General features: G+C 30.9%; 1 protein-coding gene across 3 annotated transcripts in view; it reads left to right on the top strand.

Annotated features, from left to right (window-relative positions):
* Positions 1-15676, top strand: part of LOC142332868 (4'-phosphopantetheine phosphatase-like) — a 54147-nt gene that overhangs the window by 27498 nt on the left and 10973 nt on the right. For all 3 annotated transcript variants that reach the window (XM_075379546.1, XM_075379545.1, XM_075379547.1), the window contains exons 9-12: positions 4838-5048; positions 8261-8413; positions 11209-11296; positions 14849-15053. In XM_075379546.1, coding sequence (XP_075235661.1) covers positions 4838-5048; positions 8261-8413; positions 11209-11296; positions 14849-15053 — 657 coding nt within the window. The remainder of the gene's footprint in view (positions 1-4837; positions 5049-8260; positions 8414-11208; positions 11297-14848; positions 15054-15676) is intronic.

Genomic DNA, 15676 nt, shown 5'->3' with positions numbered 1-15676 from the left:
ACAAGCCTAAAAATTTAAAGGAATTTTTTTATTTATTGCATAACTTTCACACAACTGAGTTTTAAAAAAAAATTTCTTGAAAAAGATCAGCACGTATAGTTTCTGATTTGTTTAGATAAATCCTTAGCTGAATTATTAGTTAATAGAAATTTGTTATTTTATTTATATAAATCTTATTGCAAATAGATAGCATTCAATTTCATAAGGATAAATTCTAAAATTGCATGCATGATTAACTGTTATTAAGAATTCTGGATTAATTTCATTTAACTGGTATGGGAAGAGACAAAATCATTCTTTAGATTGAAATGTGAATGAGAACATGCAAGCGATCTTAAGTCTTTTATTATATACCAGTGATGAAAAAATTATTTTTACTTCAAATAATAGTTCATTTCTTCCTGACTCGTGCACTGTAGGGTTATGTTAAATCAGTTAATTCCTAGCCATTCTAGCTTCTTTTCTTTTTTGCCAGTAAGCCTTTATTCTTTCAGACAAGGCTTTCTTTTATTCTTCTGTTTTGGGTGTTGTCAGTAGTTTTGACAAAACACATTAAACGTTTACTCACATGGTTCATTAGTACCGAATTTGGCTACCACTGCTGTAACTAGTGTTGTTAAAATTGGATACATTTACTGGTGTGGAACATGCTTGCGTGTGTTTTGCTTTCATGATGTGCAATCACCAACTGCAGTTCAACATAATTTTCATCCAGAGTATGGTAGGGAGCCTCCTAGTAGGCATACAGTTTACTCTTAGCACCAAACCTTCATTGAGACAGGTTGTTCTGTAAAACATATAAAATCACCAGGACACCTACAGATCCCTGAAGCTGCTGTGGAATAACTCAGCAAAAGCTTTGCACACAGTCTAAAGAAATCAACTTAATGTGCGTCACATGAGATTGGTAATCCACAAACGACTGTTTGGTGCGTATTATGTAAACGATTGCACTTGAAGTCATATAAACCTAATCACGGTTCAACACATTACAGTTGATGACAAAGTTGCTCGGCTACAGTCAATGTCTCACATCAATGGCAAGGTGAACACCCGTAACTGCCATATATGGAGTAGCAAAAACCCTCCTGAAACTTTGTGGCACATTTGTGATAACCCTAAGGTCAATATTTTTGTGCCCTAAGCAAACAAAAGATTGTTTTTCTTCCAAGAGTCAATTGTAAATGGTATCGCTATCTGGACATCCTTCAAAATTTTCTTCTTCCTCAGTTAGACAGTGATAACCAAGATGGATGTCATTATACTATCAGCAAGACAGGGCACTACCTCAATACAGCCTGGAAGTCCAAGACTTTCTTGATACTTGATTCCCAGGTTGGTGGATTGGATGTGAAGGTCCAGTTCCATGGCTACTTTGCTTACCAGATTTGACCCCGCTAGATTTTTCTTTGTAGGGTTTCATTAAAGACTGAGTTTGTTTACCTTCTTTGCCTGGTGATTTTGTAGAACTAAAACTTTGAATTAACGCCACAACTGCAGAGCTAACACCCGACTTGCTGGCTACAGTCTGGAATGAAATCAATTTCAGGAGGGATGTTTGTTATATTACAAATGAAAGCCATGTCAAACCAAAGTGAATATTGGGTGACAAACTTGATGTGTTTTTGTATGAAATGATATATCAACTGAATCTCAATAAATGTTTATATGCTTTTTAAGTTGTGAAGTACTTCTTGAGTCCACTGGTACGTTGCTGAAAATGAATATTTAAAATAATAAAACACGACGTTTTTAAAATTTAAGGTATTAATTCATTTAAGATTTGATTAAAGTTTATGTTTTTATAACTTTGTACCATATATTTATCTTTATTCCACAGCTTCATATAGTTTACATTATTCTGGAATTTAATAATTTCTTTTTGTATTTATTGTACCAATTCAGTTTCATTAGGATCAAATTTATGTGTGGACCATTCTGTCTATTTACATTACATATCATATTTAGCTTCTACTGATCTCTAATGATGTTAGGTAATGTAGGATTAGAAAAACCATGGATTAAACAAATTGCTTAATAACATAATATTTTTAAAGTTGTAATATTATTGTTACACTATTAAGATTGTAGAAAATGTTTTTAATTTTATATAAAAATTATTAGTAAATGACTTACCTTCATTATAAAAAAATCAACTGATGAGACTTTGCAAAATATTAATCAAAAAATTTAACTTAATCTAGCCTTGGATGATGCAGCTAGAATGCATGACTATCTGCTGATACATGTTTAAATATATAATCATTTTCCGTATGATGTCTACAAGAACTAACAAAGATAAGACACAACTAATACTGCTTTGACACCTGTTAATGTTATTTAGAGATCTACACAATGTCATGATTGTCTTTTTATGTGCTTTTGTTATCAGTTCTACAAAATTCTCATTTATCTATTAAATGTTTGAAATTCATTCTAGGCAAATTAGGAATTTAATTATAAATTTTCCATTCATCAAAAATACAGTTTAACAGAATGTGTTAAGTTTTAATTATATCAATCTATAAACTTTCAACATATATATATATATACACACATACATACATATATTCTAGCTCCCCATGGCAGCTTTGCCTGTGCTACATGATTACTTGCGTTTCCCATAGTAGTCAATCTTTTTATTTAATGTTTTTTAGTCAATTAACAGGAGGCAAGTGCAGCCAGGCACACATACAGTATCAGTGGCAGTGGCTGTGTTGGTTGACCTTCACACGCTTTTAAAAAAATCTAAATTCAAAAGAATCTGAAAATGGTTTTTAAATATTAATCTGAAGAGTACTTTACAAGCTCAAATATACTGAGTATCTTGTTTAGTATAGTCAGGATTGGGATAATTGTTGTTCAAATTTTTTTTATCTTTCTTCACCCCTTTTTAAGGTCAAATTAAAAAAATCTAGAAATTGGTTTATTCACATGAAGATTACACTCGCCAAAAATCAGGGTGATTTCTTCATTTATTACCTTGAAATTAAAGAATAGCAAGATTTCAAAAAAATTCAAAAATCGATTTTAACCCTTGAAACTCGGAATTTTAAAAAATCTAGAAATTTGTTTTTAGATATTCATTTACACGGGGAAAAAAACTGTTATCTTCATTTGTTACCAAGAAATTAAAAAAATAATAAATTTCATTGTTACTCCATTTTACTCATTTAAACTCGGAATTTCAAAAATCCTTTCTTAGTGTGCAGTTACATTGTAAGCAGAACATGTATATAAATTTTCATAAATTTATCTTTAGTAGTTTTTGCTTGGCATTGACTATGAATTGCCCACGATATGCTGTCTTCAATTTCAATAAGACCTCTACTAAAAAATATCTTGGGAGTGGCTCGCTATAAGAAAGGAGCGTGAGAATTTAGCGACTCACCACGTAGTGGCCCAAATGAGAAATGCAGCACCATAATGGATTATTTATTATTTACTCATTTGAATAAATAATTATTCATTTTTTGATAAAATTTTCAAATAACTGATCTGTTAGTTCAAGAATGTACTTGAAACATACAAAAGTTAGCCTTTAACCTGCTAACAAACAACCAATTTGAATTTCGAAAATCAGACAATTATTTGCAGAGATATTATAATATCACCTCATTCCACATCTCAAAACAGCACTCCTGGAGTACTCCGTTTATTGTCAGTTGATGGTTATGATTGGCCTAGCCTTCCACAAAGAGCTCGCATACTTCACCACTCTAGCCTTACATGCAATCCCCATGGGAAGGCCATTATTGTTAAACAGATTTTTTTTTAAAATTTATTTAATATTATTTTATTTAATGCAAATTTAATTCTATTATTTTTTGTAATATTATTCATTTGATTGATTCGAATCATTCAGTTCAAACCCAGCTCACACAGTGATAGACTCACACAGTTCATTAAAGTTTGTGCTTCAATTGGCAGATCTCCACTAATACATATATATATATATATATATATATATATATATATATATTATATATACACCTAGTTCAACATAAGAAAACCATGCTTTGTTTTTATACCATATACTGCCAAACATCAACAATTATGGATATACAAGGGGGGCCCAATAATTATAGGAATTAAAAAATAATCCTCTTTGTTTCAATAACACTTTTTTTCAGATAACAGTTCTGTCATTACATGACTGTAATTTTCATGTTAAACATGATATGAAAAAATTCAGTTTTTAAAAATTTTATTAGAAATATATAGTAAATTAACATTAGTGCCATGATAATGTGAAAATTTATAAAATTTTAAACAGAACTGAAAACATATCTCAGTCTATAATTATCAATTATTGAAATTTTATTCAAATGAATAAATATGAAAATTATGCAATAATTCTTATGAATTATAAAAGAATCTTATGAATGAAAAAAGAATTGTTTATTAGTGAGATTGATTTTGACTGATTATTTTTGTTGTTTTACAACTTATTAATTTCATGACTATTATTTCTTATCCTAAATGTGATGGGGTAATAAATTTGTCACTTTTGCTTGTAACGTAATATGATAATCACAAATTTTGATGACTGGCCTACCAGAAATAGGAGCATAATAAATTTTATTTAAAATTTTCTGTGTCATGTTACCTTTTTAGCAATTAGTGTTTAATTAATGATGGGTTAGTCTTCAAAATGTTAATGTTTTGATCTTTTATTATTTATTTTTGTAATGAAAAAATATCATGTGGATATTATTTTTGAGATCTGTCAGATAATTTTATCTTTCAGGTGTTTTGCACACTATTTTTTAAATATAGTACTTATGTATTAATTGGTTAATTCTTTAAATCTTCCATGAATCTTTTTTCTGTACAGATGATGAAAAATATTCTTGGTTGGAAAATTATGCTGGTAGTTCTGGTTTGCATAGTACTGTACAAACAGCTGTTCTTTTTGATTCAAGAGTACCTGTTGATCAGTTAGAAATGGATCGATTAGAATCTTTACTCGCATTCTGCCCTCTTTTATCTGATCCTGCTAATTACATACCAGATACAGTTGATTTAAATGCTGACCAGGAAGCTAGGTGATTTATTTTAATTGTTTTTAATATTTTTGTTAAAAAGTTGCAATCTATATTTACTATACAAGATATAAAGTGTTATTTTGTAGTCATTGTTATTGTATTTTGACCATTTTGAATAAATGAATGTAATAAAGTTATGTGTTTACAAATGTCTGTCGACAGAGGCTAAAGAGAAAATTAAAAGATAACATACTCATGATTAGCAAACATGGTCATAAAATAATAACATATCGACACGAATATAATTACAATCATACTGTACTCACAATTTGAGCAGTTCTAAATATCATTAACAATTACAATAAGTGTCATAATGTAAATATTGTAGGCGACCTGATATGAGTTAAAGTCAAATCTATTGACAGCCAATCTGAAGAAAATACCTGTAGGCTTGTTAGGGGGAAAAGAGGAGTGAAGTGTTTCCTGTTGCATCTTCATTTATCTGAATACACCACTGTTTCATATTTGCATGGAAGTCCAACAAAGTACAGATGATATTCAGTCGTACAAGTAATACTTTCTCTCTGTTAATTGTACAGGTTGGCTATACAGTGAATATCATTACTATCAGAGAAAGTAACTTTATTGTTTATTTATACCTCTGGTGATTTACACATATTACAGTCATAAGTAAATCTGGGAGAGATAATTTAAATTAGTGTAATTTCAATTAATTAACGTACTTTCTGTTGTGAAACCAATAAGCATAACAGACTGTTCCAATTTGGTAAGAAAAACTTTTATTACAGCCACTTCATTCTTGCAAAAATTAGAACTAATTTTTCTTGCTGTATTTTGATTTTTTTTTTTTAAACCATAAGTATTCTGTTTTATTAGATACTAGTAAATGATTTTTTATGATCTAAAAATGCCATGTCCAAACCTTTACTTTACTTCAACCTGCCATCTAAAATTAATTTGAGAGCTAAAATTGTTCTATGTTCCCATTTTATGTCTGAAACTAAATAATTGTATATTAAAATAAAAAAAAGATTATTAATTAATAATTTTTATATGAGATCTGTTCAGAAAATAACCAAACTTTATTTTTTAATCTTTAGTATTACTATCATGAAAAACTGACAGGGAATATTAAATTTACAGAAAACAGATTATGAAATATTTACTCAAAACGCCTTTAACCACCCAACCAAAAAAAAATTTACAATTTATATAACTATGATTTCATTTTTTTTGTATCATACATATAAAGTGATCTATAGAAAATCATTAATTAATATGTAGTTCCAATTCTTATTAAAAATGTTCGAGTTTACTAAGAAAATGTAACAGAAAATTTATAAAACCAGTCAGGACTATGAGGGCTATTTCATAATTGATTTTTGATTAGCTGATAAAAATATTAAGATAATAAATTCTGTGTAAAATTTCTTTTTTATGTACTTGTAGCTACAAGTAATAGTTAAATTATTTCTCTTTATAATGATCATCCAAGCATTTATCATGCTGTGACATTGGCTTTCACAGACTTTGTCAAAGAACTCTGCCTTCAGGATATCCTATAATTTATTAACCCTGTTCATTATTTATTCATTGGTTTCAATATTCCAGGTCACCAGTCATATTTTAATTTTAATGAAGAGATGGTAGTTACTTGAAATTAAGCCCAGGCAGAAGGTAGTAAGAAAATAGAATAAAACACTAGAGGTGCTCAAGTAAACCCCTTTCTTTCCATCATCTTACAATAACTAATCAGTCTACTGCTTACATACAGCATATGTGATTCCCTCCACGAAGCCACAAAGGGAGTACACTGGACTCTCCCACTCATATAACTAGGGCCCCCATCAGGCAGATTCCTGCTAGAACGAAAGGCATTCAGTAGATGGACTGAAGAGGAATTGCATCAGGAGAAAGATGCAAATATCTTGCTAATCCCAAGGAATAGCACAAATAAATACTTTTCACAAACATTATCTACAAAGGATCAGAACAGTCTCATACTCCATCAATCTTAAAATTAAAGTAAAAATAAATTTATAACTGTCAGATAAGTAGAAAGATCCAGCAGTAAGGGATTGATGTCCAGGATCTGCAATAAATAGGAAGATAAAACATCTTCTGACATCTTTTTGTTACGTAAACCCTTCATAATGCAAAAGAATTTCTCCCCTTTATGATCATCTTTGACTGTTAGTTTTCCAAAGCAGAAGTTTGGAGTTTTTTTGCTGTTTCACACGTATTTCATATTTTTCATTTTTTGTGACAGAAAAGTTTCAAGGCACAAAAATGAAGCCATTTAAATCTTTTAACCTCATACGTTTACTTGCATTTTTAAAATTTATTTTTTGAAGGAATGAATATTAATTGTTTGGAATGTTCCTTAGTCTCTAAATTTATAAACTTGACCAATGTGTGCAAGATATTCATCTTTCTTTTTGTCATAATGTTTATCCATTCTTTGAAGTTATTATTAATTACTTGCTTTGGTACCAGCATACACAGAACTTTATGATAACCTAGTATGTTTTGCCATGATTCTTTTATGAGTCATTTCAATTTTTTTGAAAATTCATTTAAAAGAATAGAAATGTGAAAGAGCATTTATCATGAAGAATTTGTTTTATCCTTTTGAAGGAGTTTATTAGTCATAATTATAACCATTATTTTTCTTTTCCCTTTGTACTCCTTTCTCTAAATTTCAAAATCAATTTCTCATAGGTCTCTTAATTCATCTCATTAACGTTTAATCGTGGAAGCAAGATATATCATTCTGCTCGCAAAAATTTAGATCATGTTCCTGTTAGTTGATGGAAGGAACAACAATATATTTTATCAACTACTTCTTTACCAGCCGTGAATAAAATGAGTAGCAGATGAGTGTGTTTGCCTGGCCTCCATGGTGCGAGTGGTAGCATCTCTGCCTTTCATCCAGAGGACCCAAGTTTGAATCCTGGTCAGGCATGGCATTTCACAAGCTATAAATTTGTCATCCAATGTCATCCTCTGAAGCAATACCTAACAGCAGTCCCGGAAAAAAAAGTGAGTGTGTGTGGTTAGATTGCTGCTAGGTACTATATGTAATCCATTTTTACTGATAAGCTAACCAGTTTATTTTCAACAGCTGACTATAAGTCAGTTTTGGAGTAGTCCTCATTGTATAAAGAAAAATTCCACATATGACATTTTTATTCATGTATTGTTAAATTTTATTATTTTTTCTTTAAAATGTATTTTGTTATATCATGTAGGGAGTATTGGTTGCAGTGTTTTGAAGAATCGGTTGATAAATTTGTGGGTCATGCAATAGCTAGTCAGCCACATAGTAAAACTGCCCAAGAACGTGCTCAGTTGTTCCGGGATAAATATGTTACTCGTTTACATCATCTTCAGCATCAACCATTGTAAGAACATACTATATATGTGTAATTTTTCTAAAATCTATCTTTTCAAGACCCATATGACCTCTGTATTAATAATTATTGTATTTATAACTTTCTGTACTCGGGTGGATCAAGTTGAGTTATATACACAAATATATATATTCATTAGAAAACAACATCTCTTATCCATTAAAAATTTATCAAAATATATACAAAAATTTACCTAAGTTGAAAATTTTTCCCCAAAATATTTTATTTTACAACAATATTACTATCACTATTTTACAACAATAAAATAACTTTTTTATATATAAGTATTTCGGAGAATAATAAAATTTCTGTTTTTAACGAAAAAGCTATTTCTTTTACAAAGTATTTTTTTTTTTATAATTAATTATAAAGTTGAATGACAGGTATTAAATTTATTAAGGCCAATATAGAGATTATCTGGTATAAAAATTAGGTAATTTTGCAGGCAATATTTCTTTGTAATATATAATAATATAATATTATTTAATAGTATAATATTATCTGATTTGTAAAAAATTTACTAGGTTTCATTTCTTTTTTAATGGTTCTATTAAGTTTGTTGCCAAAATATTTATTTAATTAAATTGTGTATTTATAATGATTTTAAGAATTGTTTCTTGTTTTACATCCTTGTATATAGTAAAGGAGGAAGTATTGTGATCACGAAAAATTTCAGATTTCACCGGAAATATCCATTTTGACCATCCCTAAATCCATTTTGACTAGTATTGGCGTGATGTCTGTACATAGGGGATATGTATCTTTGCATAACTCAAAAACAATTAGCCATAGGATGTTGAAATTTCAGATTTAGAACTGTTATAACATCTACTTATTGATTGCATGATATCCTGTTTTGATTGCAATCAATTGGACCAAAAGTGTTCAAAAAAGCCCAAATACAAAAAAATTGGATTTTGGACTTTTTCTTAACTGCAGTAATAAGCCCTCATTGAGAGCTTTTCAATGATACATCATAAGTAGTACTTATTTTTATTGGTTCCAGAGTTATAGCCAAATAAAATTTTTATTAATGAAATATTTGGATCTTACAAGAGGAAGGCACATTGGTTAAAATCCAACACATCTTTCTTTTTTCTTTTTTTTTAATTTAAATATATTGATTTATTAATAACACTGGTCAACATGATTTTTGTCTCACAAGTGCCAATTAGGTATAGTATACTTAATGCAGTTTTTTATCCTGTTTTCAAATATGTATTCAGAATTTCTCCATCACCATAGTTTTTTTGTTATTTTAATTTTTTTAAATATTTGAAAACATTTTTTGTCCATTGTCAAGTAAAAGCTCCTAGAGCATTGTAAATATGGTGGAACCAAATGAGGTATCTCAATGGGTAATGTTGCTACTGTTGTACAGGTTCTCAGATGTGTGCCGGCCTCTATGGCATGATTGGTAGCGCATCGGCCTTTCATCCAGAGGTCCTGGGTTCGAATCCTGGTCAGGCATGTTATTTTCACACACATTATAAATCATTCATCTCATCCTCTGAAGCAATACCTAACGGTGGACCCAGAGATTAAACAAAAAAAAAGTTCTGATGTGTATAGACATGTACATGTTTTTTTTAATTTAATGTACTAGTATAGTACACATTCATCAGAACGATGCCAGTTGTGAGATTGTAGTGAACTAGTAAACCCATCATTGTGAGCGCTTTGTGTGTCTCAATTATTGTGTATTATGTATTTACAACATTATTTCTTTTAATTAGTCATTAGTTACAAAATGCCTGGAGTTTTTTTAAATCATCCTAACAATTTTTGTTGTGTATGTGGTGAAGTGACGCTGAAGTCCCAAAGGCAAAACCTTACTCCATTAGTAAAAAATATTTTGAACTTTATTTTGGGTGTAAAGTCGGGGATCAAACTAGGACCTGGGCATAACATATATGTTGCTTATCGTGTTCTAGGCTTCTCACTGCATGGAGAAATGCCACATGCCATTTGCTATCCCTATCATTTGGAGGGAACCCAAAGATCACTCTTCTGCCTGTTGTTTCTGCTTAACATACAGGATCAGAGTCTGATGGAAGTAAGGAAGAAAAAGAAACAGATTCTCATCTGAACATTGTTTGCTGACTCAAGAAAATCTTAATGATCTCACACAAGATTTAAAGTTATCCAAAAAACAGTTTGAAATGGTTACTTCCTGGCTAAAAGGATAAAATCTTCTTCAAAAGAATACAAAGATATGTACTTAACGTAATCGTCATTCTGAATTAAAGACTTTTTTTCTGAAGAAAATGGCTTAGTGTTTTGTAATGGCATTTCTTCTCTTATGGAGACACTTTGTAATGGTGCTTGTTCATTGATTCTTCTAAACTTAGTTTAAAAGCTATGCTTCTTCATAAGTTATTAATGAAATAAAATTTTATGTACTTTTCATTTAAAAGATATTTGTATATGTAATTTAATAAGCATACAAGGAAGTCATGTACTGTCCACATCAGATTTTTTTAATGATTGATAAGTTTTTTAAATGAATGTAATCGATAAATTAAAAATTTAGTTTTCATGAAAACTATTTTTTTTTGTATACTGTGAAATACTGTACAATGTTCTTCAGTTTTGGTAATCTGTGAGAACTTGTTTATTAAATTTGGCCTCTGCCGTTATTATTTTACCCTATCTAAAATAATATCGTAGGTTCTGCAGGGCCTCTCAAGGAGCTAGAGCCCCTATTTAACTACAGGTCCTAGAACTAATTTTCCGAACATTTAAGAATATGTTTTAATAAACATCTTATTTATTTTACTTTTCAGTGCTTATGGAAATTTGACTGTTCGTAGTCTATTGGATACAATTGAGCATTGCCTTAAAGAGTTTGATTTTCCCGACCCATATTTAACTGTAAGTTTATAATAACATGTTTTTTTTTCTTGATTTTTATCTATATATATATATATATATATATATGTGTGTGTGTGTGTGTGTTATAATTTACAAATAATAAAAAGTAAACTCCCTTAGAGTGGTTTTAATAATTCCTTGGGTACACTATAAATTATTTCTAAGTACGAGGCATATTCATAAAGTAAGAGTCATCGGCTTAAATATTAGTGGGTGTTCAGATCTGCTAACACCTGCAGGGCCATCTACCAGCTATTTACAAAGCCACTGCAGTTTTTGTTTTGATCCAGTAGTCATTTTCCTACAAGTGAATGCAGATCACAATGTCTGCGACAATCTTCTCTCTCGCCAGTTGTGAAGTTCACACTGTGATTTAATTTTTGTGTGCAAAAGGATCTTCAGCTGCTGAAATTCATCAGGAGTTGTGTCTAGTGTGTGGACCTACAATAATGAGTGAAGGAAGGATTGAAACAATGGTGTAGAGACTTTAAAAATGACCACAGAAACATGCATGACGAAGAGTGGAGTGGTAGGCCCAGTATTCAGAACGATGAAATCGTTGAACAATTGAACCAAAAACTGTGATGTGATTGGTGATTGACAATTAGTACTCTGGCTAATGAATTTCCGCATGTTGGATGCACTTCTATCTACATGACTATCATAGAAAAGCTCGGATATCACAAATTGTGTGCAAGGTGGGAACTGAAAGTGCTCACTGACCAACACAAAGAGCAAAGAATATGGAATGGATGAGCATTTTTGGACCGCTATCAACTAGATGGAGATGATTTGTTTTCCCACATTTTTATGGGCAATGAGATGTGGATATCCTCCTACACTAACACAGAATCAAAACAAGTCAATACAGTGGCACCATTCAAGTTCCCCAAAACCGAAAAAGTTTAAGCAATCTCCTTTCTCAAGTTGAAAAATGCTGGCTACCATTTTTTGGGACAAAAAGGGCCTCATTTTTGTTGATTTCATGGAACGTGGATCAACAATTACAGCTGACGTACACTATGAAATGCTCACCAAACTAAGACATGCAATCTAAAATCGAAGACGCAGGAAAATGTCGTCTGGCGTAATGCTCCTTCACGACAATGCATGTCCTCACCCCGCTGCCTTAACCAAGAAGATTCAAGATTTTCACTGGGAACTTTTTGACCACCCTCCATATAGTCCCGACCTTGCACATAGCGATTACTTCTTGCATTTGAAAAAGTGGCTTGGTGAACAACGGTTTGAAAACAGTGAGGAACTTTAGACCGCCGTTGTCAACTGGTTCAATTCCCAGGCGGTGAACTTTAATGCAGAGGGGTTAAAGAAATTGGTGCAGCATTACGAAAAGAACTGAATAGCAATTATGTGGATAAGTGAAGTAGATATGTAGTAAACTAAACCTGTAAGTAAAAACCTTTTCTCACTAGTTAATTTTTTTAACGATCAAATGGCCCTTACTTTATGAATATGCCTCGAATATGTACTTATTGTTGTTACAGTTTGTTTGTACATGTTCTAAACACTTAATATTTTATCAGATATGAAATCCATATAAGCCATAATTCTAACATGGCAGTTGGTAATGTGAAGCTGTTAAAACCAAATACTGATTTTTTTTAAAAGTAATTTTTTAAAGTTGCCTACAATTGCAAAGCAATTATCTAAAAAAATGTTGTACTCCATACAACTTGCATTATTAACATGCAAAATTTAATTTTTTTTCAAATATTTATAAAACCACAATGGAATATGCTGGTGTAAGACGATGTGATGTACAGATTTCCCAATATATATGATTGCTTTTTTTGAACAGCTTGCAGCTGTATAATATACTACAATATCTTTTGGAAGTTCTTTCATCAGAATATTCTTGAACATACGAGGGTCATTCAATAATTAAACAGACAAATCACTGTACAGCAAAAGTGGTTTATTAAATAAATACAATTTTTTTTGTCTACTTTTCTATGTAATTCCCACCAACTTCTCTGCACCTGCCCGATCTTTTTATGAGTCTTCTTATCCCCCTCAACAAAAAATTCTTTACCTTGATCTCGAAGCCAGTTTTGTACTTTTTTCTTTACCTCTTTGTTGTTGTTGAACTTGATGCCACATGAAGCTTCTTTCATCGAACCAGACAAATAAAAATCTGAAGGGGCAAGGTCAGGGCTGTAAGGAGGATGAGGTAGGAGCTCCCAACCCACTTTGCCAATAGTTTCCAGCATCAGTTGTACCGTATGAAGTTGAGCGTTGTTTGAAGAAGAAGCACACTTTTCCTCTGCCATCCCAAACATTTCCTCTTCAACTCAGGATTGACTTTGTTCTCAATCATGGCTGTTCAGTAGTATAGGCTCTTGATAGTGCATTGTTCCACCAAATACAGAAAATTGACCATGGACACTCCAAAAGGTGGTTAACATGACCTTACCACCAGTGGTTGCATTTTGAATTTCTTACGGACAGGCGATTCAAGGTGTTTCCACTACATGCATTGATGCTTGGACTCTGGCTTGAAACTATGTATCCAGGTTTCATCACAGATTTATCCTGTCCAAAAATGCACCACCTTTGTTAATGAAATGATTTTTGAATTTAGTACAAATGCGAAATCTCTTGGCTTTGATAAGTTCTCTGGGAACCCACCTCACGCAAGTGTTACAGTAGTTCAATTTGTTTTGAATTTTGGCATGAGTTATGCCAACACTTACTCGACACTTTTCAGCAATTGTTCAACTGTAAATCGTCGTTCTTCTTGGATAAGGGAATCAGTACGAGAATCTAACACTGAGGTCGACATTGTTACTGGATGTCTGGAACAGTGCTCGTCAGTCACACTTTTGCAGCCACTTTTAAACTTTTCCACCAGCATATAAAAATTCACAATTGTTTGTTCATCAGATTAAAATATTTCTGACAGTTGTACACTTCTAAAAGTAAAAATCAGATCACAGAACGCTGTTCTTCAAAAGTACTTCCTTCGAGTAGACATGCCATTGTAACTAAGACTTAAGAGGTTATATTTACATAAATATTAATCGAACAGCTGCTAATACTCTTTGCAAGGTTGCCGACTAACACTAAAGTTTCATTTGCCTGCATTAAGCATTTCCTTCACAAAAAATGTTACTTTGCTTAATTATTGATTGGCCCTCATATTACTCATGCTGATCTTACTCTAAGTTGTTCAATTTATTTTCTGTTGTAAAATATTTTATTTCAGTGTAATGAATAAAAATTTTAGTTTTAAGGGTATTTTTCATTTTTTTTGTATATAAGATTTAAGGAACCATAATGGAATTTAAAACAAATAAAACTTAATTATCCATATTCAGATTAATACCACTAATAAAATTTCCTTTTATTAGAATTTTTATTAAAATCTGTTTGTAACTAGTAACATGGGAGAGTGAAAACATAAGTAGGACATGTAATCAATAGAACATTTTACTGAAACGGTGATATAAAAATAAACAAATTAAAATATCATAAACATTAAAATGTGAACAAAATACTATTAAAATAATATTTCTTCCATTTATTTTTCAGCAAAAACAGGTTGAAAATGAATGTGCATTGTCATTGCTTGGGGAACGATTGGTAGAATTGGATAAAATGGATACTGTCCAAAGACATATTGAACTTGTTACCTCAATACTTGCCGGTAACATGTTTGACTGGGGAGCTCGTGAGGTGGTTGATATGATGGAAAATAAAGATTTTGGATTTTTTGAAGCAAGGAGTAAAATTCCAGGTAATATTTTGAGTTCTATGAAATATAAATAGCCCAGAATTAACCCTTTCTCTTTTTCTTAACTTCTTTTTTGGGTCCAAAAAGAATTTGATTTACTTGGCAAATTTTGATAGTTCTATTTTATTTAATAATTTAATATGGCTCTTATAATTTATATCAGTGGTAATGATTTAGAAAATATTTTGGTAAATTTAATATATATTTATTGTTTTTAATAGTACGAAAAATGGCAGAATAATTAGTGATTTAAGATAACATTTGAAATTTTGACATTCCACAAGCATTTAAATATTCATTCCGTCATGGTTCTGCTCCTAGACATAATACAATAAAAGTTGTGGATAACAAATTTCAAAATTACTACTTCTGTAACAAAAAACAAGTATCAGGTCTTGTGCACTCAGTGAGAACTCCCGCAGAGTTACAGAATCAGATCAGCTTCATTAAAAAAGAATAATGGCTGAATAATTAACTAGACAAAGCTTCAGGAAACTGGAGCATTTATGAAGAATATAAATAATAACTGTTTTATGAAGAGGAAAATGGAAAAAATAAATTTACTTAACTTCTAATATGGTATGCTAACTGTGAGCCAAGAAAAGTATAATATTAATAGAATATAT

The sequence above is a fragment of the Lycorma delicatula genome, chromosome 12 (assembly GCF_047948215.1).
Source record: "Lycorma delicatula isolate Av1 chromosome 12, ASM4794821v1, whole genome shotgun sequence".
Taxonomy (NCBI): domain Eukaryota; kingdom Metazoa; phylum Arthropoda; class Insecta; order Hemiptera; family Fulgoridae; genus Lycorma; species Lycorma delicatula.
The sequence above is the reverse complement of the archived record's forward strand: the minus strand, read 5'-3'. Positions and strand labels throughout refer to the sequence as shown.